Source organism: Filicampus tigris, chromosome 6 (assembly GCF_054856515.1).
Source record: "Filicampus tigris isolate MCC_2025a chromosome 6, RoL_Ftig_1.0, whole genome shotgun sequence".
NCBI classification, from domain to species: domain Eukaryota; kingdom Metazoa; phylum Chordata; class Actinopteri; order Syngnathiformes; family Syngnathidae; genus Filicampus; species Filicampus tigris.
The window spans coordinates 24,857,328-24,883,999 of record NC_141222.1 but is presented as its reverse complement, the minus strand read 5'-3'; the positions used below and the strand labels follow the sequence as shown (position 1 = coordinate 24,883,999).

Below are 26,672 nucleotides of genomic sequence, written 5' to 3'. Positions count from 1 at the left end.
AGGTCATTCGCTGTTTCTGACAATACACTAGTAGAAATTTTTTGGGGCAAGCTGAGCAGGTCTTGGTAAAATAAAATCTGGGTGATCCGAGTGGGTGTGCAAACGCCACAATAATTTCAACCTCATTACAGTCATTTAAGTGCAAGAAGATTTGAAATTGACAAACTGAAAATAAAAAAAAACATGTTACCATCATCTCATCTCTTCTTTGGATTTACCTTCTGCAGTGTGTGTGTGTGTGTGTGTGTGTGTGTGTGTGTGTGTGTGTGTGTGTGTGTGTGTGTATGTTTGTGTATAGGACATTGGATGAGTGAACGTGTGCTGAAATGATCACAGTTCTTACTCTTTTTGTCTTGGGAGGCAAGAAGCTTTGTGTTAGGTGTGGTGTACGATACGTGTGTGTGTGTGTGTGTGTGTGTGTGTGTGTGTGTGCGTGTGAGAAAGAGAGAGAGAGAAATGTGGGGGGGAGAGTGCAACAGAGATGGATGAAGAAAAACAGCAAGTTGATCCTGCGGTTATAAACTGTTGGACTTGGTTGTAGAGTAAATCCTTGTCTTTGTAAACAGATCAATAGACTCTCTGTTGTGAGCGTGCGAGTAGGTGGGGGCGTGCACACACACACACACACACACACACACACACACACACACACACACACACACGCGTGCACGTGTGTGTCCATGTATGTTTGAACATCAACCGAGTCCTGAAGAAGGAAGCGGTGACACGCAGCAGGATCAAAATGCTGCATTAATGCGTTGCACGTGTCTGGTTGGCAGATAACGTCATGATGTTTTTAAGATTCCTCCTCCACTTCCTGTTTGTGCCCAGACATCGGATTACTCCTCCATGGCCTCGCTAGCAAGCGGACTGGACGAGATGAAGAACACTTTGGCCAATCCCGGCACCGGGGCGGAATTAGGAGCCAGCGTGGCCGGCCCACAGTCCTATTCACTCGTTCCAGGTAAGGGAGACATAAGGTGTCAAACTCAAGGCCCGGGGGCCACATCCGGACCGCGACGTCATTTTATGTGGCCCGCAAAGACAAATCATGTGTTGACTTGACATGTTTTTTTTTTTTAATCGTCTTCACTGTTAACGCAACATATTCAATATTTCTAGCGTTTGTTACCAATCCTTTCATTTAAACGTATTGGAAAATTGTTGAACGAACTATTTACTGGCTTCTGATTTCAAAACCGATCCATCAATTAGTTGTGTATAAGGCGATCATACATTTATACGGGTTAACAGTCATAACGGCCCTCCGAGTGAAATCAGAACTACGATGTGGCCCGCGACAAAAATGATCTTGACACACCTGAAATACATGATAAAGATAAAAAAAAATAGAAATATGGTAAACAAACATTTTTGTTGATTAATTTTAGGGCTGAGATGGCAATATTTCGGCCTCCCTGTGTGGAGTTTGCATGCTCTCCCCGTGCCTGCGTGGGTTTTCTTCGGGTACTCCGGTTTCCTCCCACATTCCAAAAACATGCTTGGTAGGTTAATTGGATACTCTAAATTGCCCCTAGGTGTGATTGTGAGTGCGGATGTTTATTTGTCTCTGTGTGCCCTGCGATTGGCTGGCAACCAAGTCAGGGTGTCCCCCGCCGACTGCCCGAAGACTGCTGGGATAGGCTCCAGCACTCCCCGCGACCCTTGTGAGGATAAGCGGTATCGATAATGGATGGATGGATGAATGGCTGGACTGTGAAAAGACGAGCGAATCCGTCAATGGCGGCGAATGAGTTAATAATCAATTTGCATGTACAGAATATATTCGGGGACCCCTGCATTGCAGTGTGTGTCATTTTCCACATCGGGGCCGTAAAATATTCCCATTGAAATTTGCGATAATCCGACATCTTTCTTCGGACCGCTACCAAGATATTTGCCTCAACGTAATGTTGAAGTGGAAAATTGGATGCATCCGGATCTCAACTTATGCATTTAATTATTCATTGGTTTAGGTAAGCATGGGACCATGCGGATTGTTGCTGTTGAGGAGCTAACACAACTGATGTAATGTAAATGTGCCACTGACTTGATTCTAATGTACGGCCTCTGTCTCTCTAATCCATTTAAGAGATAGTCCACTTCCATATGCACTACATACTATGCACGTGTGTGTGTGTGTGCGTGTTCAGTATGTCAGTGTGACAGGAGGACAATTTAGTTGTGCAAACACTATTAAATCTGTATATATGCACAAAAAAAAAAACAAAAAAAAACCTTTACCGGCAATGTTTTTCAATCATGCTTAAACCCCCAGTGCACACGTTTAATCCACGTATTAGATGAAGAAATAAAGTCATTCAATATGCCAAATACTGTAATCCTTATAAAGTCTACTTGAGCTGCGCCGTGGGCTCCGCACTTTGAAAGTGTTTTAATGTCTATAAAAGAGCTCAGTGCCTTCGATCTCCAGAGAGACATGCCTGAAGGAAAGAGTGGCAAGGAAGATGGACAGATAGAGAGGCTGTATGGAGAGAAAAAAAAAAAAAAAAGCTTGTCTTCATTTAGGGACGCCGGGAGAGGCAGTTGTTAATTAAGAGTAGACCAGGGAGCACTCGGACAAGGCTTCGGCGCTCCCATCGGTAATGAGGGGAATCATAGAGCTGGGAATTTGGGATATCTGGGAATTGCCTCTTTTTTGGCCGTCCGAGACCACAGAGGAATAATACCTGGCGGAGGAGAGACGGTGATAGAAAAAGACATTTCCATTTCTGCTTATGCATGCACGCGGTCATATTCCCGCGCACGTGTTTGGAATATTATGCATCACATTCACGGGCTGTCTTTTCCCCTCGGAAGAGGGCTCCCTCTAGGGGCTGCGACGCCGACGTGTTTTGGTGCCAAAAGTGTTGCTACTCGGCATGGCTGATTGGATTTTGGTTCTTTTTGTTGTCTTCAATCTCAAGTGGGGTTTGTTTTGGCCCTTGGCACTTGGGTGCAAATACATGTGGGAAAAAAAAAAAAAAATAAAAGCATGTTCCCATCATGTTTGGCATGTTTTGCTCTGATGGATTATCCATCTCATGTGCCATGCGACTCACTGGTGACCATTGTGGGCGGAGTCCGCGTTTTGCCCGAAGTCATCTGAGATGGGCTATAGCGAATCTGTGAGCCAGAACAGGAAAATGGATGGATGCAAGATGAGGTGTGTTTGCTCCTTTGCAGCTTTGAAGGGAAAGTCAATCCAAAATGTTTCCTTACGAGAATATGTCCTATGCAGCCCCACTAGTCGAAACACGCCATTTTGATTAATATTGTTTTGTGGAATATGAGGTAAAGCAGCAAAATCCACCCCTTTTGAGCCATCTCAGGGGGCGGCCATTTTGTCACTTCTTCAGAAGCTTCAGAAAACAGCTGAGCCGTGATTGGTCGTTACCTGAGCCCTGATCAACTGTGATGACATTTTCAGTCGACAGAAAGTGATAAAATGGCCGCCCCCCGACATGGCTAAAATCAGTTGAATTTCGCTGCTGAAAGAGGAAGTCAACCCAAACATATTTTTTTCAGGAATATGTTCTACCACTAGTTGAAACAAAGCAATATGATTAATATGAAATATGAGTTAAGCAGCAAAATCCACTCGTTTTTAGCCATCTCAGGGGGCGGCCATTTTGTCACTTCTGTCGACTGAAAATGACATCACACATCTTCAGGGCTCAGATAACGACCAATCACGGCTCACCTGTTTTCTGAAGCTGAGCTATGATATGCCGTTATTTGAGCCCTGGGGGTGTGTGATGTCATATTCAGTCGACAGAAGTGACAAAATGGCCGCCCCCAGAGATGGCTAAAAACAGGTGGATTAACTCTTATTCCATAATATTTATCAGAATGCCTTGTTTCAACTAGTGGGCCTGCATACAACATATTTATGAAAAAAAAACAAAAAAAAAAAAGTTTGGGTAGACTTCCTCTTTAACAAAAATACTGACGTTAAAGTAAAAAGGATTTTTAACAAGCGGTACAATTTATCCCAAAAGTTACTTGAGTCAATATCAAAGAGTACCTGGAGCATGTTACTACACACCGCTCTTCCCTTTTGCTTGCGCACTGGGAGCAGAAAAGATCCTTGCGAAAATGCTCCCCCAAGTATTGAACAATAGAATTGTCAGCTTGAAGTGTGTGTCCCAATCGTTTTGCCCATATAGTGAGCACGTGTGTTCGGGACTACGAGGTCACGTCCACGCGGCAAAGCTGTGGACAACAACAGAAACATCAAGCAAGCGCACGTACACAAAGACACGTAGACGCACACCTCCGAGGATCTGGCCCTGCCTGTCTGCCCCCCTCGAAGTCGGGCCGCAGAGTCCATCCCTGCTCTGTTTCAACCTCTCTCCTTCCTCCCACCTCCTTTTGCCCTGCGCACTGACCCTGAGCGGATGAGCAGCCCGCCTGCGCTAATGCCTCGCTGTCGCGTCAAAGGCTGAGAAAAACTTTACTACACTAAGACAGCAAAGATGAGGCGGAGAGGGACAGAGGAGGAGGGGGATCGGGCAGGCAGAGTCGAAAACGTGCAGTCGGTACAGTGCTCGATCCACCTGGGGGGGGGGCGGGGGGGGGTTACGCTAGCGTAAAAAAAAAAAAAATGTTTGAATTGAAAGAATTGCACAATTGGTCCTTATTTCATTACTGTCTCTTTTCTCGGCTGCATTACTTCTCAACTCAATTTCAAAGTTCTACCTCAACACTCATTAATCTGTTTTTGTTAAGACTTGGTAATATAATGGCTGGGACGATTTCCATGTGAAACCGGAATGACGCTCATTAAAGTCTAGGCTGCTAGCATGGTTCAACGTTCCTAATTTGCATCAACACTGAATTGTCCACCTCCTGAATACAGTTGAATTTTGTTATTAATACTTGTGTACTATGAAGTGCGAAATGACAGTGAGCTGTGTTCATTCAAATCGTGTTTGAATTAGTCTTTGCTCAATAGCAGATAAATGGGCATGAAAAATCTCTAGTGGGCATTGTTGAGGGTTATCTTGTCTTAATCCTTTGAGTTTTGTGTCTTTGTAAAGGCTCACGTTAGGAGATGTTGTCATGGATTTTAATGATTATTTGTGGTTAAAGCGGAAGTCAACCCAAGCATATTTTTTTTCAAGAATATGTTCTATGCAAGCCCACTAGTTGAAACAAGGTATTCTGATAAATATTGCGCTTGTGGAATAAGTGAATCCACTCGTTTTTAGCCATCTCTGGGGGCGGCCATTTTGTCTTCTGAAAATGACATCACAACTGCTCCCAACGACCAATCACGGCTCCGATTCAGAAAACAGGTCAGCCGTGATTGGTCGTTGTGAGCAGTTGTGATGTCATTTTCAGGCGACGGAAAACAAAATGGCCGCCCCCTGAGATGCCTAAAAAAGGGGTGGATTTTGCTGCTTAACTCATATACCACAAATGCAATATTAATCAAGAGTTTCAATTAGTGGGCCTGTTGGGAACATATTTTTGAAAAAAAAAATGTTTGTTCTGATTTCCCCTTTAAAGAAGGAAAGAAAGAAAGAAAGCGAGAGAAAGAAAATGCTTGCCTTGTTTTTTTAATTATTAAATTTATTACAGCATTATTATTTAAAAATCACATCACTCCTCATCACGCCTAATCAAACTTTGGTCCATCCAATACGCAAATATATTTTTATGGACACGTCTATATTGGCAATGTTAATGTAGTACTCTACAATTGCTCACTTTTTTTTTTTTTACTCATTTTTTAAATGTCATGGTTTTCCCCTTTTCCCAACACCTTCCTGTCTCGTCATCCTCCTCTCCTTCCCCGCTTGTTGTGGTTAAGTGCAGAGGAAGTGAATGGGATTGATGATGTTAGCATGTGAGCTATTTATGATGATGATAAATGCGTGCGCAGGAGGCTGGTGACGCATGTGTAGGTGCGCTTGTGTACGATGATGATGATGATGATGAATGGAGGGCTCGCTCTCCACGCACACACGCATTCACACGGACCACGATGCACCATGCAAACAGAGAGAAATGATTCGGGCCGACACACTGTCATGTAGTCTATTGCGGTTATCCAGCTACTGGCAGTCGGAGGGGCTGGGGGGGGGCTTTGGCTCTATTAATGGGCGCAATGGGATGAGTTTGTAAATGAATAGAAGACAGCAAATGGAGGGGGGAAAAAAGAGTGAAGAGCAATAAGCATGTTACAGAGAGCACAAATCACACCTCAGGATGCTAATTTTGTGCTAGCTGAAACACTCACCAAAATTGAAACTAAACAGGGATCAAGTCAATAAAACCAACATTTGAAATCAACATCCCAAATACCCGAATGTAACCTCTGCTAATTCAATTGATGAATTTCTACACTATAAAAAAAAAAAAAACAAAGAAGAGAAAAGAAAAAAAAATGCTGTTTTTACAGTAAAACACCGGCAGCTGTGGTTGGCAAACAGCTACCGTTCAATTACGGTCACACATTTTCAACATTTACGGCACAAAATGTACTGCTACTGTTTATTTTACACTTCAAAAATGCACTTTAAGTGGAAGTCAACCCAACCATATTTTTTTCAAGAATATGTTCTATGCAGGCCCACGAGTTGAAGTTGAAACACGGCATTCGGATAAATATTGCTTTTGTAGAATAAGAGTTAATCCACTCGTTTGTCGCCATCTCTGGGGCGGCCATTTTGTCACTTCTGTCGACTGAAAATGACATCACAACTGCTCACAAGAACCAATCACGGCCGTCATTGGTCGTTGTGAGCAGTTGTGATGTCATTTTCAGAAGACAAAATGTTATGATATCATTTTCAGTCGACAGAAATGACAAAATGGCCGCCCCCAGAGATGGCTAAAAACGAGTGCATTTTACTGCTTAATATATAATCCACAAACGCAAAATTAATCCGAATGCCATGTTTCAATTTGTGGGCCTGCTGGGAACATATTGCAATCCCACGAGTTGAAACAAGGCATTCTGATAAATATTGCGTTTGTTGAATAAGAGTTTTTAGCTATCTCTGGGGGCAGCCATTTTGTCACTTCTGTCGACTGAAAATGACATCACAACTGCTCAGGGATCAGGTAACGACCAATCACGGCTGACCTGTTTTGTGAAGCTGAGCTGTGATATCATTTTCAGTCGACAGAAATGACAAAATGGCCGCCCCCTGAGATGGCTAAAAACGGCAGAATTTTTCTGCTGAACTCATATTCCACAAAAGCAATATTAATCAGAATGCCGTGTTTCAACTAGTGAGCCTGCTGGGAACATATTCTTGGAAAAAAAAAAATACTTTTCTAACTGTTGATCATATCAGTCAGCTGATTGATGTGCGCCCTCATTGCAGGTCGAGACCTCGCCAGCACCACCCTGCCGGGCTACCCTCCTCATGTTCCCCCCACGGGACAGGGCAGCTACTCCACCCCCTCCCTCACTGGCATGGTACCAGGTACTCACAACTTTACACCCGCATCTCTTGCCGAACATCTGAGGGTGGATACGTGTGGGTTGGGTGCTTTTCGGGATGTTCATCAAGCGTTGCCGTTTCCTCTTGTTTTGTCTGCCAATGCTACGGCTGACAGTGCTCCCCGTGGGTGGCGCGCGCGCGTGTGTGTGTGTGTATCATTAGAAAGCAGCCACAGTAGCGCAGCTGTCCCTCCTCAACATTAGTAATTTGTTTTTAATGAGAATCACCAGTGACCCACGACTAATTCATTCATTCCCTTCCACTCTGCCTTCTTCGCCGCTTTTGTGTTTCAATCCTGGGCCGCCACGCTCGCTCTGGTTGCTCCTTGCCGCTGCCTGGCGCTCACCAATTTTCAGCCGGGCAGGAAAATGCGCTGACAGAGAAGAAAAAAGGAGGAGCGGGAAACCAAAATGCTGGAGTAATGTTGTTTGCGAGCGTTTGCTTCGACGCGGCCCAAAACCATTTGGTTTGGGACACGCGCGCGCTTGTCGCGCACGCACGCGCAGTCTCGGCGGACGTGTCGCAACAGCCCGTCTCAAGATGGCTAACCCTGTCGCCCTGTCCCCGTCGCCCTCACCCCATCCTGTCCTCAGGTTTGACAGCATATTTGGGAGCGTCTTGGCTTGTGCGCCGTCGGCGTGTGTGCGCACGCGCGCGCCCGTGTTTTTTGACAGAGTGCGTGTGCGACCTTGACACGGCGCTACACCAGGGAGACCCGCGAGCCTCATCTCTCCTCCTTACCTCCCCCCCTCCCCTCGCCTCGCTCCCACACCCTTGTCTCCTAAACAACCTGACATGTTGCCGTCACCACGGTGATGACAAGGGGAGGATGTTCGCACCCGGGGATGCCATGGAGACCGCATCCCGACCCCACCTGACAGTTGCAGACAAACACACACACACACACACACACACACACACATTCTTGTACTTGTGGTAATGTGGGGAGGATAACTTTCTGGCAAAGTCGAATTACATAAACATTCCGAGCTGAGATGGAGATCATCTGCAAACTTTGCTCCTCTGCCTTGGCGGTGTTTCATCGCCGCTAAATTACCCTTTTTTTTTTTTCGGTCCACCCTGTCTAATATCATACCTTCATTAAGTAAGCAACTCTCTTCTGTTCTTCCCTCCCTCACACTTTCTCTCTCTCTCTCTCAGTGCAGCAGGGGGCTGACACTCAGAGGGGGTGTTGGAGAGCACTGAGGCAGAACCGACAGAGCGAGAGGGAGAGGAGGGATGGAGGTGGTGTCGGTAGGGGGGGGGGGGGTATGTTGCACCAGGGTCTGTGACTGTCAGCGATGGGAGAGGGATCCCCCGGGAGAAGTTGAGGGTTCAGGAGAGAGGAAAAGATTGAAAAAAGCGCAAGTCAGCAGCGGGGCGAGGAGAGGGGGAAACGGAGGAGAAGAAATGGAGGAAGAATGTTGTTTTGATGTGAAGGGTGATGGACCAACTGTAGCCATGCAGGCGGGTCCGAAGTGGGAGAGGAGGAGGGAGAAGAATACGGCGGGGGGGGGGGGGGGGGGGGGGGGGGGGGGGGGGGGGGGTGAAGCGGAGACAAGAGAATGAGTAAACCCCAGACAGTAGGTAGTAAATGAGGGAGAAAAGCTACGCTATCATCCGCTGCACGGCTCGCACTCGCTCTGCAGCTAGACTGCAAACTGGACTGCCAGGAAAACTTGGATGTTGTCTCTGCAGCCCGGGGACAAATTCACACCCGGGTTCATCTGTTATTCCCTTTCACTTGCCTCTAGGTTTTAAAGGAGAAATCAACCCAAACATATATATTTTTTTTTTCAACAATATGGTCTCTGCGCCTCCACTAGTGTAAACCAGGGGCGGAGCCAAAACGTGGCTAATGAGTATTTCTCTCATTGAGCACAATCCCGAAACATTGTATATTCAAATAAAACGATCGACTGAATAATGTGAAGTTCAGATCTTCCTTAGACAACCACAATTATGCCATTCTTGATATTCAATCAAATAAAAAACACAAATTCAAAAATAATTTCATAATTTAACTAAAAATTTAAAAAGTACATTTTTTTTTTTCCATGAATCTCATTGGGTGGGCAGTCTGTCAATCTGGGCGGGCCTGTGCACACCCAGGCCCACCCATGGCTCCGCCCCTGGTCTAAACATGGCATTCTGATTAATATTGCATTTGTGGAATATGGTGTTTAGCAGCAAAATCCGCCCGTTTTAGCTAGCTCAGGGGGCGGCCATTTTGTCACTTCTGTCGCCTGAAAACGACATCACAGTCGCTCAGGGCTTAAGGACCAATCACCGCTCACCTGTTTTCTGAGGTTGGTTGGTCGTGACCTGAGCGGTCGTGATGTCATTTTCAGTCGACAGAAAGCGACAAAATGGACGCCCCCACAGATGGCTAAACAGAGGCGGATTTTGCTGCTTAAAGAGGAAATCAAACCAAACATTTTTTTTTTTTTTTCAAGAATATGTCACACTGCACTTAATTTGTGCGGCACAATTCAAGCATGATGGTAGATTTTCAGTGCTCGCGAGCTCAGATGGACTCATGACGATTCTGAGTAAGACTTTGACAGTGTGTTAATGCTGAAGGTAAACAAATAATATGCTCCGACTGTCTCATTTAGTTGTTTTTTTTTTCATTAACTACTAGACAATTTGTTGAATTGTTGTTTGACGTGCTTCCCCTTTTATCATCCCTTTTCAGGAGGAGATTTCTCTGGAAGCCCTTATTCCCATCCTCAGTATTCCACATACAACGAATCCTGGAGATTTCCTAACCCCAGTTTATTAGGTATGCTTCAACATGAAATTATATGTAAGGGGGGGGGGGGTGGGGGGGGAATAGCAGATTATTGTCATTTAACAACATATAGAGTAGGTTTAGTCAGAACAAGATCGAGTGTCTCCCGGGAACGATTGTGTTTGACTTCCCTATGGTCACAATAGCTTTGGACTTGAGTGCAATTATACCTTCCAAAATACGATTCTGCCACTTGGAACTATATTGAACGCCAACGCGGTCCTGTAAGCGATTGAGCCGGTCATTGTCAAGTTCATTGGAGAGAGTCGTTTGAGTGGGTTCCATTTAAACATACGACAATGAAGACAGCGGTCAGGCTCTGCTTACTTACTGGTCCATTAACTCACCCGTCTCCCTTCCTCTGTCCTCAGTGTTTCAGCAAGATTACGGCTCCCTCTTGGGTACTGAAATCGGCTGTTCCTCCGGTCTCTTCACCAGCCAGGCGGGACAGATGCAAGGTAGGTGCAAAACAAACAAAACAAAAAAAAAATGAGATAAATCACTTTTTACTTTACTTCTTTAAAGCAGAAGTCAACCCAAACATCTTTTTTTTTTTTTTTCAAGAATATGTTCCCAGCAGGCCCACTAGTTGAAACACGACATTCTGATTCATTTTGTTTGTGGGATATAAGTTAAGCAGCAAAATCCACCCGTTTTTGGCTAGCTCAGCGGCGGCCATTTTGTCACTTCTGTCGACTGGAAATGACATCACAACTGCTCACAGCGGCCAATCACGACTGACCTGTTTTCTGAATCTGAGCCGCGATTGGTCGTTGTGAGCAGCTGTGATGTCGTTTTCACAAGACAAAATGGCCGCCCCCAGAGATGGCTAAAAACGAGTTGATGAACACTCATTCCACAAACGCAATATTTATCAGAATGTCCCGTTTCAACTAGTGGGCTTACATAGAACATAGTCTTGGAAAAAAAAATAAAAAATGTTTACGTTGACTCCCCCCTTCGAGTACTTTAGGCACTTTCAGAGACGCTGAGGGGTTTAGCGCTGATGACAAGGTAAAAGACGAGGCTCCCGTAATGAGGCACAGGATGTGAGTGAAGGTGACAAATGAAAGAAAGTTGCGTTAGTGGCGAGTGAGGGAGCCTGAAGTCACGAGTGCGACTAAATAGTTTGTCAAGGCGGCTTAATGCTTCACTTCCCCAAAGAGTCTCCTGAGATTACCTGGACTGTGGACATAACCTGTCAGCGCACAGCCAGCCTAGATTGATGGATGCCACATAGACAGGCGTGTGTGTGTGCGTGTGTGTGTGTGTGTGCGTGTGGAGCCTCAGCGAGAGAGTTCAAGTGCATCTGCCAGGTTACAGTATCGAATTGACCTCTTCCCTACGGAGCGAATGGACTCAAGGGATCAGGAGCAGTAGTAGAGCTGTACTCTGAGTGTCAGCTTCGACTGTCACGTGTGTGTGTGTGTGTGTGTGTGGTGATTTGTGAGTGAGTCAGGGTTATAATAGTTTGGGAATTTTCATTATGGTGACTTTTTATTTTGTGTTTAGATTGATTTTTTAAATTCAGTTAAATTTGAATTGGTTTTCAGAGCGGATTAGTTTTAGTTGATTTTTTTTTTTTTCATGCTTTGTTTTAGCTGAGTTTTGATAATAATAACTCACTTTTGTCGTTGCCATTCCTCATTTTTGCTGCATTTAATCATAGCTCACTGTTGCTTGACCAATCACGGCTGACCTGTTTTCTGAAGCTGATCCGTGATTGGTCGTGATCTGAGCCCTGAGCAGTTGTGATGTCATTTTCAGTCGACAGGCGTGACAAAAATGGCCGCCAGCAGAGATGGCTAAAAACGGGTGGATCAACTCTTATTCCACAAACGCAATATTTATCAGAACGCCGTGTTTCAACCAGTGGGCTTGCATAAAACATATTCTTGAAAAAAATATGTTTGGGTTGACTTCCGCTTTAAGTTGTTTTGTACAAAACAGCCCAATTTGACGATTGTTTTGTATAAAACTACACATTTTGGGGGTTGTTTTCTGCAAGAACAACCAAAAAGTAGTGTATCGTCTCATTTTGACCTAAAATCTTTAACCCAATTGTTTTTAGAGTGGTTTAAGCACTGCGATTGACATTGGCTTTGAAGCTAATTGATAAAAAGCACATTAAAATCGTTTAACAGTTTAATATGAGAAGAATAATTAGAAAATAATCATACTGAGAGACATTTTGCTGCTGCTGAGTTTCGTTGCAATTGAAACACTCCCGTGTGTTTCCCGCCGTGTGTTTCCCGCCGCCTCAGGGTCACCGTACTACTACAGCGCGACATCACGTGGGGCTGGACCCGCCGCCACGGCCACCGCCGCGGCGTACGACCGCCACTGACCGCGCCCGCTGACAAGAGGCAAGGGAAAGGAGGGAGGGAAAGGATAGCACCAGCACCGCTCAGTTCAACAAGCCCGCCCGGCCCCGTGCACGGCCCACTCACATTTTGACAATTGTGAATCCTTTTTGGACTGCCGTTGAAACCGACCTACGCACTGCCAGCCTGTTTAAAAAAAAAAAAAAAAAAAAAGGCTTACGAGAGGACACGCTTGATGCGGTGCGACAGGTAGGCGCCATCCATGCATTTCAAGTACATCTTTTTTTGCAACTCCGAGGACCCTTCGACTACATCAAACGCGGCTATGATTATTTTCAACCACGAACCAATCCGAGAGACACATCCGCAAACCGCGATTGAGCGTGTCGTGATTTTTGTGGGCTAATTGCTTTGTGCGTGACGGTTGGGATTATTCTTTTTCTGATGATACAGCGTGGCCTTGGCTAGAGCAAAATCAGACCACGCTTTTTTTTGAAACCAGTGGTCAATCAATTCAAAGTTCTATGCCATGTTACGCTGAAGTAAAGACAATCCAACTTGCATAACTTTAAATGACCAAACCCTTTTAACGCCAGCCTCTTGGATTACAACACGGGTGGGGAACCTACAGTTTGTGGGCCGTATCGGGCCATGAGAGCATTTTTTTTCCCCCAACGGCTAAATAAAATGCTCCAAATTATCTCCAGTTGTTTATAATTTATCCAGCCAGCCATTTTCTATACCACAAACTTTGGGCAAGAGGCAGGGTACACCCTGGACTGTTTGCCAGCCAATCAAATATCAGGGGTGTCAAACTAGTTTTTACTGCCAGCCACATCGTCAAGTTCATATAAATGTAATATGACCTTGATTATATTGCGTCATAATTTCACCTGCATTTCATGGTTGTTGTATGTATTTTTTTTACTTTTTTGAAATTAATTTTTTTTTTTTTTTTTACAACAGATTTAAGTCAAACTGACTATTATTCAATTGATGTTAAAAAGAGCTTTGGTTAAAAAAAAATGTATACCTACTAGGGCTGCTCGATTATGAAAAAAAAAATATTCATCATGATTATTTTGGTAATAGTTGAAATCACGATGATTCAAACGATCAGTTATTTTTTGGTACAAAACAAGAAAATGTATAACACTATAACTATGTAAACCTTTGGACCAAACAAAATTCAGAAAATTAGTTGTTATAAAATAAACAAAAGGTGCAAATGTACTCAAGTATTGTTTCCTTTTACATAATTTGTCACTGTCATGTGAAAAACACTTATCGACATTTTTTCATTTTCTTATTTTTACATGAATGGTGTTTCTGCGTTACAGACATTGCATTAAAGTGAACATTGAAAAAAAATCCAAAATTGGAGATCAGTGTTTTTCACAGGACAGCGACAATATATTGATAATCGTTTTTTTTTACGATTATGCCAATTTTGTCATTTTGTTCGTGGAGCGTCATGATCGTAATTGTAATTGAATTTCGATTCATTGCACAGCCCTAATACCTACGGTATATAAAGTGACGAAAACCGTCAACTTCGGTACACATTTTCTGCCAAAGTGACAAGAACAAATCAATTTAGCTACAAACATGAAGTAGACACACTTCACTTGCTTTAGTGAGTCAATTGAAACAGGCCCCAGATACAGTAGGTTCCCCACCCCTGGATGACAATAAACTAACCGAATCGATGACAAAGATGAGCCTTTCTGACAAAGCACAGACCTCAAGTGTCAAAAGAATTCGGGACTATGTTGAAATAAGGCCCAACTCAACTCAAACAGGGAGTGTTACCATACCGGAGGGTGCTATCCAACCTCCCCCGCTAAGATTTAGTAGTCATCAAGAGCTATTTATAATGGTGGAGAAAGAGTAATATATTGAGAAGCTTTTCTGCGCCGCACTCTGCGATGAGTGAATGCCTGTAACCATTTATAATGTGTCATGCTGTTGTGCTAGAATAGTGATGATGATGCAGTAAAGTCTTCAAAAAAAAAACAACAACAAAAAAAACCACGAGAACGATTGTTTGTTTATAAATGTGTTCCGACTGAGGTTTTCTTGTTGAAAAAAATATTAGTCCATAGCCATTTTATCCACTTCCTGTTTATTCACAAAGAAGAGTCAGGAAATCAGGAAGTGGAGACACCCCAATTTCACTTTCTCTCTGTCTTTCTCTCACACGCTCTCTCGCTCTCCTGCGCTGTCTCTTTAACTTCCCCAAAGATGGGCCCCCCCTAGTGGATCGGCTGACTAAGTACAAAAGCACAAAGAGACTCAATCATTGTTCAAGGCGCCATTTTAGTTTTGGGACTTTCTTATTAAATGGAGTAGGACTTCTTCTTATCAATGATGTTTGGATTACTTGGCCTTCTGCTGTTTGACATCCCAAAATTGTTTCAGTCAAAATATTGCTTTTGTGGGAAAAAAAAAAAAAAAAAAGGAAAAAAAAATACAACAAACAGGTTTTGTTTCGTCTCCCATGTGAGTTCTGCGCTGTGACAATTTACGACGCCAGGGTTGAGGCCTTATCACTATCCGGGGTACACACGGTAGAAAATTGATTGGCCCGTCAACATGGATCTAAAGTCAGTGGGCGAAGACCACAACGCTGGTCTGTGGTCATGGGCAGAATCTTCCTATGTGCTTCCTGACTTATATCCGACAAAATATATACCACAATGACGGAAAGAGACGAGGCATCAAAATATCAATTATTCACATTTTGAATTGAGATTTGGGTAATGATAATTGATGAATTCCTTGTGGTTGAAATCACAAAGACATTTCTGGTGTTAGTTTGTTTCATTGCAGCGCTTCACCGCTACTCTGATAGATTGCATGCACCAAATCCCAAAATATATGACCAGCGTGAGCTTTTCAGCCTTTGTCAGTCCTCAGATTGAAAATAAGAATTGAGCGTATTCTTTTTGTATTAGTAGGCCTTGAAAGTTGTGTGTGCACAACTCTAAAGAGAAATCCCCTGTCAGCTCTCTTATTGTGCTGCCAGCACAGACGCCACAGCAGAAGCCTTCTCTCAGTTCTCTCTTTCTGTCGAGATCTTTCTGAGGCATTATTAAACCTGAACCGCACCAGCTGAAAAGGAGGACAGTGCCTTTAACACCCCCTTCAACATGACCGCATGTCATGAAAAACAAGCCTCCTGAACAAAAAAAAAAAACAAAAAAAATTCCAAACAAGCCAATACAAGGTCGCAAACTACAATAGGACGGACACTCATTTGCATTCCAGTTACACCGAATGGACATCGGGCCCAACGTGGACATTTCAGTCACTTCTTTTGCGGTAAAATTGAACTCGAGTATTCAGTGTTAGTCGGTGAACAGGAATGCTTTAGACAAGGGGTCGCCACCATGGTGCCCGCAGTCGCCAGGTAGCCCCCAAGGACCATATGAGTAGCCTGTTCTAAAAAATTGCTCGCCAGTGGTGGGATATTGTGATTTCCAAGGGGTGTCGCAGAAATGATCATTTAAAAATGCAAACTCTTGCAGAGATTTATTAAGTGTTGCATAAGATTATTTCCCCCTACGTTGTTAATTCAATGTTGGGATTATTGCGAGAAATCGTTTCATTTATGATCATCGTCTACACATGGATGAAAAATACCATTAACTCATTCACTGCCATTGACGATTTTACTCATCTTTTCACAGTCCAGCCATTCAATCCCAGGAATTTATTTATATTTTTTTTCAAATGTTTTCAAACGTTAGTGTAAGAGACGGTCCGGAAAATGTTTGGCAGTGAATGAGTTAATTATCAACATATAATTAAAGGTCAATTGAGTAAATTATTTCAGAAGTGTGTAGCCTTTTGCATTCATCAGTACCCGTGAAGCTGATTTGGACCCATTCAAGTCAAACTGTTACCGTGCCATGCAGAATTTTAAACTGCATGTACAGTTTTATCCGGCATTTATCGTGTCATGCCCTACAGCAGTGTTTCCCAACCCTTACTCAGCCCAAAATGCATATTATTTAAAAAAAATCTCATGGCATACCATCAATCAAAAAATGTTACCAAAAAAAGCACGTTAGTTATGTACCTTCTGCCATCTAGTAGATATTGTTGTTCTATTTAAATGTTCTGTATGTCACTATACGTCGCTGGCATAGAAAAAGGAACAAATATTCTTTGTTTTACCAATTAAGTGCAAATGAGTACAGTGGTACCTCTACTTACGAAATTAATTAGTTCTGGAAGAAATATCTTAAGTAGAACATTTTGTAAGTAGAGATGCGTTTTCCATGTAAATGCCATAATCCGTTCCAAGACCCCCAATATTCATACTTAAATATTTTATAAGGCATAAAAATGCATCAAAACATGCAACAAATACATGTTACAATTAGATTATTGCACAATAAATGAGAGTTGTGCATAATGTAAAAGAAAAAAAAAACTAAGAATAGAGTAAAGAATAAAAAATGATGGTCGTTTACCTTTTCATTGCTGTCCTCGTCGCTTTTTGCCCTCTTTGGTTCATGTTCTCTCTCAGAAGTGGTTTTTGCCTGGCGTTTTGTAAAGAACTGAAATAATAACGTGGCGACTGTCGATACATTACGGTCATATTCTTTGGCGAGATCAACCAAACGCATCCCCATTTCATGCTTTTCTATTCTCTCTCGCTTGGTTTGTATGGACAAAAAAAAAACGATTCTTTTTTTCTTTTCCTCGTTTCTAATTCACGTAAAACTATCGGAACACCTCATGACACGAGGGGCGACTGACGAGGACGCTTCGTAGACATATCTATCACATATCTATCTATCTACCTGTCTATCTACACACATAAACACGGTAGAGGTCCCTCTTAGCCAATGGGATGCCAGGAAGATGCTAGGCTAGCCAATGGCAGAGCAGCTACGAGTATGTTGCGTTCAGAAAACTCCGGAGCTGCGAATGGCAGCCCATGCTCTATTTTTACCTTTCGTAGCTTGTCATTTCTTTCGTAACAAGAGGCAATATTTTCATGTTGAGGCGTTTCGTAACCTAAAAATGTCGTATGGGGAGACGTTCCTAAGTAGAGGTACCACTGTAATTTCCACCGACAGACTACATGAGCTCTCTTGGAAAACTAAGATGCCATGGCACAGTGGTTGGGAATTAGCATATACATCCTGTACCATTTACTAAAGCATGTACCATACCATAAACTGCACGAAAGGACTTGCTATTGAATACCATATATTAGACAATTTGTTATTGTATACACCACACAATTTACCATAGTGTATACAATGTATACTGTATTATTAACATACACTATTTGATACTGAATGTACATTAACATATACCATTGACAGCTGCACAGCATATACTATATCATACATCATTTATGAAGGTACATGTACCACAGTCTACCATAACATGCCATATCATATAACATTTAGTACTGTATGTACCATGTAGTGTTGTACTTTACATCTTACAATATAATTGCTACGGTGTGTAGCTTACAATATACAATGTATTGTTATATGCACCATATAATTTACCAGAAAATATATGCTCCACTCGTAACTGGCTGATGTTTGATCACTATAGTTTAAAACTGACGCTATGTCCTACCATATACCCCTTTATGCATAATATGTACCTTTATTTACAGTGCTTCAACTTACAATATTTTTCCAAGGAACGATCAAGCTTCAGTCATGGAATGAATTAACTCATGCACTGCCATTGATGAATTTACTTGATCTTTTCAGAGTCCAGATATTCAATCCCAGGAATTTACTTGTATTTTTTTCTAATTGTTTCAAACGCTAGGGTAAAAGAGGGTCTGAAAATGTCTGGCAGTGAATGGGTTAAATTCATAAGTCATGGTACCACTCTACCATATATGATTTACTTGATGCCATGCCATTGAATACACACCATGATCGAACTATTTACTAATCCATCATTTACACATTGTAGTACTCTTTATTTCATTTTATTTTATTTTCATCTAACCAAACAGTTGAGTTGTTAGTTTTTACTAAGAATATGATCGGAGGAGGTGACTGAAATGTCCTTGCTGGAGCCATAATTTGCAAAATATGCTCATACACAGCCTACACTCAGAGAACACAGTATACATTTACATTAGGGCTAGATGGGCCTCACTATGTTAATGACAAGTGACACTAAAATGGCACAAACTATATTTAAAAAAAAAAAGAGCCAAGCGAGTGACACATATCCTCTCATTTAATCCAAGCCGAACATCTTTTTTTTTTTTTCCCCTTCACAAACACCCACGCACTTCAACCATATTGATCGAAGGCCATTCTCCTTGTGGAGGTGAAGCCAGAGGCGCCTCCTGTCCTCACTTGTAGACGCCTCAGCACCGGGGGAGGCCCCGACTGAGCCCGCTGATACATTAACAGGATTATTTGTCAACAAAAGCATAGCCACACAGCATACCTTGCCATTGCTATGACCTAATTGGCTCACACTGGCTGAGAGCGGCCCCTCATTGGCCCACCCGAACGGCAGCCATGACATTGAGCAGGGATGGGGGGGGTGGGGGGGGTGCCTCTGTGGGTGGTACCAGTGGCACTTAGCTTGAAGAACACACCCGCTCCTTTTGTCCTTTGCCGGGTGGGATGAACCCCCACCACCCCCCACTTCCGTGCCCCCGTGTCCCCCCCCCCCGCCCCCCCTAGGGAGGCCGAAGCTGCTGCGCCATCAGAAGCTCATCCCGTCTTCTCTCGCCCAACTCTAATCTCATCATATGTCCTCGCCTCCCTCCTGTAGCGCCACCACACCACCAGGATTAGGAACATTCAACTATTCTGTTGGATTTCAGCCTCGTGACCTTCTCCCTCTTTCTCCGGACAACCTATTAATCCTTTCTCGTACTTTTCTCTCACTGACTATTCAGTCGCGATGCTCGCTGTCCTGTGAGAAATTCATAAAAGGACTCAAAGTCAGGCTTTTTTTTGTGCCAAAGCGAGGTCATTTCAATGGCAAAAGTTGCGTCTCAAGATGTTTCCTCTCACCATTAAGTCCGCTTACGTGATGGTTTTTTTTTTTTTTTTTTTTTTTCTGGATTAAAATAAAGGCAAATGAGCTTTTTTTTTTTTTTTTTTTTTATTTGTATTTTTCGGAGTGCGCGTGCAGCCTCAACATGAATTCATGAAGATGGCCGCCGCCGCCTTATAAAACCTGAGGGGATTTCAGCATCACAACTTGACAGCAATTAGTGGCACAATCTGTTTGCCGCTTGCCGATATGAACCGCGCTCTGGACAGATCTCATAGTGAAGTGTAGCCATGTTGTGTACGTCTTAATTTTATTCATAAACAAGACTCAGCTCACATAAAAATGAGTGTAAAAAAAAAAAATAAAATAAAGGATGATTTTTTTTTTTTTTTTTCACCTCACTGTGGCCTTTTGTATAAGAATATGGACTTTATTTTACATCATGGCTTCCTATCTGGGGTGTTAGAGAGATGTTTACATTAGGAACGGGCATAAGAGTTCACTTGTTAAAAATTCTGTCAATCGTGTGGAATCGATTGATAGTTCGTTCATCGTATTGAAGCAATTGACGAGAATGGAAATTTAATGCTCATCCCTAAGAGTGAGTAACAAGAACAACACAAACAAATTCTTCACCATTCTCAAAAGACAACATATCTGTAATGTTCACCAAAGCCTGTGATGCCTGTTTGAAACTCTTGTAAAAAAAAAAGAAAAAAAAAAAAGATAAATAAAATAAAATAAAAATGTTTAAAAAAAAAAAAAAAACCTTTGGAAGACAAGAAATGCCTTCAAATATCCTAGAAGGGAGAGGGAGGATTTTAAACAAGACGTAAAAGGAAAACTTCTTTTAAGAAAGTGTGTATGTTTTCTATTCACTTTTTTAGTAGTTGCAAGACAAAACTTGGTGTTTTTTCTCTTTTTTGTGTTTCGTGTGTTGTCTGAATATTTTGAATGTATTTGACTGCAGTGCCAATTTGCCAAAGATATCATATCACTTGAGACCTCGCCTTTTGCTTTGCCAGTTGCTTTGACTGCCCTATCGTTGTTCATAAAAACAAGATATAAATAGTGGAGAAATTATCTTTTTTTTTTTTTTTTTGTACATTTATATTGGTAATATTATTGTCATTTTATTTTATTCTTTCTTATTTGGCAATGAGTTGAATTACTCACTGACAGTTCCCTTGATGCATCTTTTGCGTCTGTGTATTCGTCCATTCGTCCGCCTGAGTGACTGTGGTTGGTGATTTATTCCATTTATGTACCTGTAATGTGAAGCGAAGAAGTAATTATTTGTAAATAGTTGCCATAATTTTATTGGTCCTTCAGAATAAAAAATGATAAATTTTTGGGGGAAGTGTGAGTGTTTTGGTGCAACACGAATACACGAAAACAACCCACTGGCGTGAATCTCACATTCCTTGACACATTCCCAGCCTCAGTCGAGACATACAGACATGCAGTTTTACGCCCCCCCCCCTTTTGAACGCCACAAAATGAGAGGAGGGGGGCGGGTGAAGCGTCCCGTGGCTCTCTTCTTGGCTGTTGGCCGAATCCACGCACCTATGTCCTGTAGATGTGGCTGAAACAAGGGGGGGGGGGGAGCGTGGCGGAGGGGGCGGGGGGGGGGGGGTGATAATAGGACACAAGCGGTGACATGGCGACAACACGGCACACGCACCAAAAACAGCACATTGCCAGCTTGAGACAAAGGCCGGGCTGGTCGCACTTTGGGTGTCTGCCCAGATGCCACAAAAGGAAAAATGAGGTGAGCGTTTGTGTGTGCGTGTTCTGCTTTTGGGTCCTTGCCAGCTGAAGCCAATCCATTAAGCTTCATATAGTAAAGCATGACGCCTATAGGCTGACTCTAAGCTCAATGTGGAACCCGGTCGCCTTCCTATATGGACCCGAAGCTATTATTAGATCATTTACTTTTCATTTACTCGCTGCAACCTTTATGGGATTCGTGGTAGTAGTAGTTTCATTTCAACCCACACATGCTATTAAAGCATCCACACAATAAAATACACAAACCTCTCCTTCTAAATCATCCTACATGACACGAGTCAGCCAATCAGATCTTTAGTTTGAGTTTATTGAGAGCAACGTTTTGTGAGTGGATGTTTCCTATAAAGGAGGGGTGAGCCAAGTATGAGCTGGGGGGGCCTTCTTTATTATTAAATCCAGCCCACCAAGCATTTGCATTTCAAGAGTCCGGTATTTGTTTGCATTTATATAGCAGCACCCGCCCCCCTCAAAAAAAAAGTGGTTAATTAAAATATATTCGGCGGGGGACACCCCGAACTGGTTGCCAGCCAATCGCAGGGCACACAGAGACAAACAAGCACATAGGCTCACACCTAGGTGCAATTGAGAGTGTCCAATCAACTTACCAGGCATGTTTTTGGAATGTGGGAGGAAACCGGAGTACCCGGAGAAAACCCACGCAGGCACGGGGAGTACATGCAAACTCCACACAGGGAGGCCGGAGCCGGGATCGAACCCACAACCTCTGAACTGTGAGGCGGACGTGCTAACCAGTCGACCACCGTGCCCTTTATGTATATATAATTTATCATTTAAAATTGAATTTGTTTACACACACGATGTTCTTTTTTGAATATCTCATCCACAAATGACCAGGCTCTCTGTTGTCCATTTTAAAGATGAAATGTGGACTTGAGCACTTCAAGGGGAAGTCAACCCAAACATATTTTTTTCCAAGAGTACGTTCTATGCTAGCCCACAAGGCATTCGGATAAATATTGCGTTTGTGGAATAAGAGTTAATCCACCCGTTTTTAGCCATCTCAGGGGGCGGCCATTTTGTCACTTCTGTCGACTGAATAATGGCATCACAACTACTCAGGGCTCAGGTAACGATCAATCACTGCTGACCTGTTTTCTGAAGCTGTGCCGTGATTGGTCGTTACCTGAGCTCTATGATGTCATTTTCAGTCGACAGAAATGACAAAATGGCCGCCCCCTGAGATGGCTAAAAACGGCTGGATTTTGCTGCTTAACTCCTGTTCCACAAACGCAATATTCATCAGAATGCAGTGGAACATATTCTTGAAAAAAAAACATGTTTGCATTGACTTCCTGGTACAAACAGGTGATGTCATGTTTTATAACAAGTTTGCGGAACAGTGAAGAAGTTGCACAATCTGACACTGGGGGTGTCAACTTTTGCTTTTGTTACCTTAATCATTCGCATTTTACCAACTCATGAAGTCATGAAGTGTGATTCCAACTTTTGATCTCCCTACTTAAATCATTCCAGATTACATAACTTGACATTCAACCCCCCCCCCCCCCCCCCCCGAGCCTACCACCCAGCCCCCTACCCCCCCTTCCTCCTCCTCCTCCTCCACTCTTCCTCTACAAATGAGAAGACAGACAACAGTGGTACTCACGGAGGCCAAGGAGTCATGCAAATTAACGTCAATCAGCACGTGTACTTTTTGGCCCTCCAGAGCCCCGTTAAGAGAGGAGGTGTGGGGGCCAACGGAGTATAATTGGGCCTTGGCTGATTAGCCAACGAACCAACGAATGCGGAAGAAGGAGCGATGCTCAGGAGATATGAGACAGCAGAGAGCGGGAGAAACTGACAACGCACGCAAAAGAGTGGGCGAGATCACAACATGAAATAATGCGCACGGTGCCTATTCATCACTGAGACGGATTCGATTCGATAGATAAGATAGATAAAATAGATAATTGAGATCACGGTGGAGTGGAAGAAGATTCCAATGGCAACCAGTGAAGCTCCGACGAATTCCATGGCCTTCTTGGCCAAACAAAATATTGACATTTTGGGCACAATTTGGACATTTTCACTTCGGGGTGCACTCACATTTGTTGCCAGCAATTTAGATATCAATAGTTGTGTTTTGAGTTATTTTGACGGGACAGTATATTTACACTATTGTGCAAACTGTACACTTACAACTTTGAATTGCGGCAAAGTGTTTATCTTTTTTTTCACTGTCGAAGCTGTTTATTGCTCCTCCCACTTGATATTTACTGTCAAACTAAAACCTCACGAGTCACATTTGGTGAATTTCATCTTTTTTCAAAAATCTATATACTATTGGCCAGTCCACATCCGTGGGTGTTAGTTTTACACATTATTGACCAATCTAAAGTGTTAAAAATGGCTCGCTCTCTTTCACGATGCAATATTCATGGTTGAGCAAACTCTCCATTTTTGAGGTCTCCTGAAAAGTGACTATTTCGGAGGTACAAGGTTAGGCTCGACGCCAGCGGTATAATGTTATGGAGTACTACGTTTTCCTCATAAAAATACAGGGGCTGTCAAAGTTAAACCCTTAACTATGGAGATTAATTTACATTTTATAACGCATGAAAAAAAACATTTAATCGTTAACTATGGAGATTAATTTACATTTTATAACGCATGAAAAAAAAAAAAATTAACTCAGTTAACTCAGTTTGATTTACTTCCTGTGGCAGCCCCTGTGCAGCCAAACAACAAGAGTCACTGTCGCAAAGACGGACTTTTATGTAGCTTTACTTTAAAAAGTTGCTCGATGGCTCATTGGAGAGATCCAAAATAATTTGCGCACTTTGCAAAGCCAAATGCAAATATCATATTAGCTGTACGTCTTTGGTGTATCGTTCAACAGTTGTATTTTACAGGAAAAGCACCGCATTCAACGATAAAAAAAAAAGAAGCTACTAGAACAGTCTTTGAATCAAAATGTACTTGTAATTTTTTCCATATTAATTCAAACGTTTTACTCAAGTAAATATCGGTTCCAAGCTTTGTAAAAAAAATTGTAGTTGAAAAATATGATTAATCGCGATTAACTATGGAAACTTTTGCGATTAATTTGTTTGAAAAAAAATGATCGTTTGACAGCACTAAAAAAATACACAATAGAACAATTTTTGATGGATTTGGGCTGGAACCGGTTTAATGGGTAAAGATCATTTCAGATACAGGTTTTTTGAGTTAACTCAACTGAAGTCAACTCGTTTCTCAAGACACCACCGTTTAAAAAATATATATCTATGGAAAAACTCAGTGAGAGGCTGATCAGGCTGTCTAATTATCAGAAGAAGAGAAGCTCCTCTCACTCTCTCTCTCTTTCTCTCTCTCTCTCTCTCTCTCTCGCATACACACTCCCACACACCCACAACACGCGCGCTCACTCAAAGTGGAAAAACATCTAGTTTGACCTTATCACTGCAGACATTTGGACCACACAGAATCAGTCGTTACATGCTTCTCATTGCCCTTTGCAGCCGGCCACACACACACAGTGCACAGTGGTAAAAATCTAGTGCTAATGCAGTAGCCCCCCCCAGGCCCCACCCCTTCCCACACACACACATTTAGGTCCATATCACACAAACAGCGCGTGGACCAAATGTCAGCCGTTGAGTACCGCGCACACTCGACGAGCATGTTTCACTAACAGCCTTATTAACGCGTCAACATTGCCCCTCCCCCCTCCGCTTTGTCTTTCCCTGCGAAATTGACATCTATGATGTGATCGCAAAGTGGTGAGATTTTTTTTTTTTTTTTTCCCCTAAGGGAGAGCTAGAAGACGAGGAAGTGGTTGACAAGCGTCAGACCCTCTCGCCCATCCCGTCTGATTCTGTCCATCCCCGCAGACTCCCTGAGGGTTTGTCTCCGAGGATGGTGCTATGATGAATAGGCCTGTCCAAGCTAACCTAGCGCAGACCAATTAGAGTGAGGGAGCGGAAGGAGAAAAAGAAAGGGAGGAGGAAGATCACAAGAGGGGAAAAGTGGGCTGGAGAGGAAGGGCAGGGAGGTTAAAAAGCAGGTAGAGGGATTGGGGCAAAAGTGGAAAGTTGAAGGGAGTAATGTTGTCTACAAGTGTGTGGGTGCGGGTGTGTGGACGTGTGTGTGGGAGAAGAAGAAGTGATGGGAGGCCTCAAAGCGGTAACCTCGTCTGCTGCCGCTACCAAGGAAGGCTTTTGGCGGCGGGGATGCACAAACAGGACAAGGTCTTTCCTCTTCATTCTCCTTCGCTTCCTCGGAAATACGCGCACATTTGGAAAAAAAAAAAAAAAAAAAGATTAGCCATGATCTGGCTCCGCCCCTGTCCCGGACTGTCTGCTGATCAATCGCAGCATTCACGCTCACATTCACATATTTTAGACATAAACGCAATTTAGGGTCCTCCAATAACCGAATATTTAGGGAATGAAGGCATAAGTCGATCAGTCCAGTTTACAGGGGGGGGGGGGGGGGAAGAAATTAGTACCTGTGGGGCGAAATCACAGTTATGATAGAGATTGCGTTGCCATTTGCTAAAAAGCCTGATTTGAATCACCTTTTTGTGACACGTTGATGCAGAGAGGTCTGAAAATTCATTTGCGCATTCCTACTCTTCTCAATTTCAACCTGTAAAAATATATATTTTTTTAAATCTGCACAGGTGGCTTCAATGTCAATAAAATCCAAAACAATGCGTCGATGGCTTTTTATATTTTCACAGCTTGAAGTGAGCGTGCGTGGGGATGCGCAAGTGAATTTTGGCGACTATCGGTCGCCATTTTCAAACAGAACGTGACAAAGAAAGCCAGGGATTCATATTAGGATGCTTGGCTCCTCCCAAAAAAAAAAAAAAAAAAAAAGCAGGCCACGCCCATAAAAAAAAAAGCTCATCATTAAGATGTGCGGAATGTAGTCATAAAAAAAAAATAAATAAATAAAAATAAAAACTTGAGGTGCGCCTGCACAATTGAATGAGGCCCAATACTGCTCAGTCATCGTGTCTCATGACTCTTCTCCTCCTTCTCCTACGGGCCATCGGAGAGACAATTACAAACAAGCCGGCACCCATTTATCGCCGACAATTAATCTACATCAGCGCAGGCCTCCTTCATAAAGGAACGCGGGAACGCCGAGGAGACGAATGGCGAGCGCAATGAAGTCGAGTCAACAGCTAGAGCGAGAGGGGAAGGCTGACAGCACAATTAGGCTTTTTAATTCTCTGCTTGAGTGGGCCGGTCCAGTCTTTATGCTAATTAGAAGGCCGCGGACATGTCATAAATCTCTATGATCCTGCCTCATTTCCCCCTC

At 43.0% G+C, this 26,672-nt stretch overlaps 1 protein-coding gene and 1 long non-coding RNA gene across 4 annotated transcripts in view; one reads left to right on the top strand and one right to left on the bottom strand.

The window, feature by feature from the left end:
- Window positions 1-15,029, top strand: part of pax5 (paired box 5) — a 45,865-nt gene extending 30,836 nt beyond the window's left edge. The window contains exons 7-11 of the mRNA XM_086033130.1: window positions 832-964; window positions 7,341-7,442; window positions 10,159-10,245; window positions 10,626-10,712; window positions 12,519-15,029. Coding sequence (XP_085889256.1) covers window positions 832-964; window positions 7,341-7,442; window positions 10,159-10,245; window positions 10,626-10,712; window positions 12,519-12,601 — 492 coding nt within the window. The 3' untranslated portion in view covers window positions 12,602-15,029. The remainder of the gene's footprint in view (window positions 1-831; window positions 965-7,340; window positions 7,443-10,158; window positions 10,246-10,625; window positions 10,713-12,518) is intronic.
- The window catches only part of LOC147146388 (uncharacterized), a 53,704-nt gene extending 36,347 nt beyond the window's left edge, over window positions 1-17,357 (bottom strand). For 2 of the 3 annotated variants that reach the window (XR_015087270.1, XR_015087271.1), the window contains exons 1-2: window positions 17,060-17,357; window positions 10,602-10,683 (exon numbers count right to left, since the gene is read on the bottom strand). This is a non-coding gene — a long non-coding RNA (uncharacterized LOC147146388). Of the gene's footprint in view, window positions 1-10,601; window positions 10,684-12,704; window positions 12,765-17,059 lie in introns of all 3 variants that reach the window. The other variant, XR_015087272.1, reaches the window with a different exon arrangement.
- Between the last annotated feature and the right edge of the window lie 9,315 nt (window positions 17,358-26,672).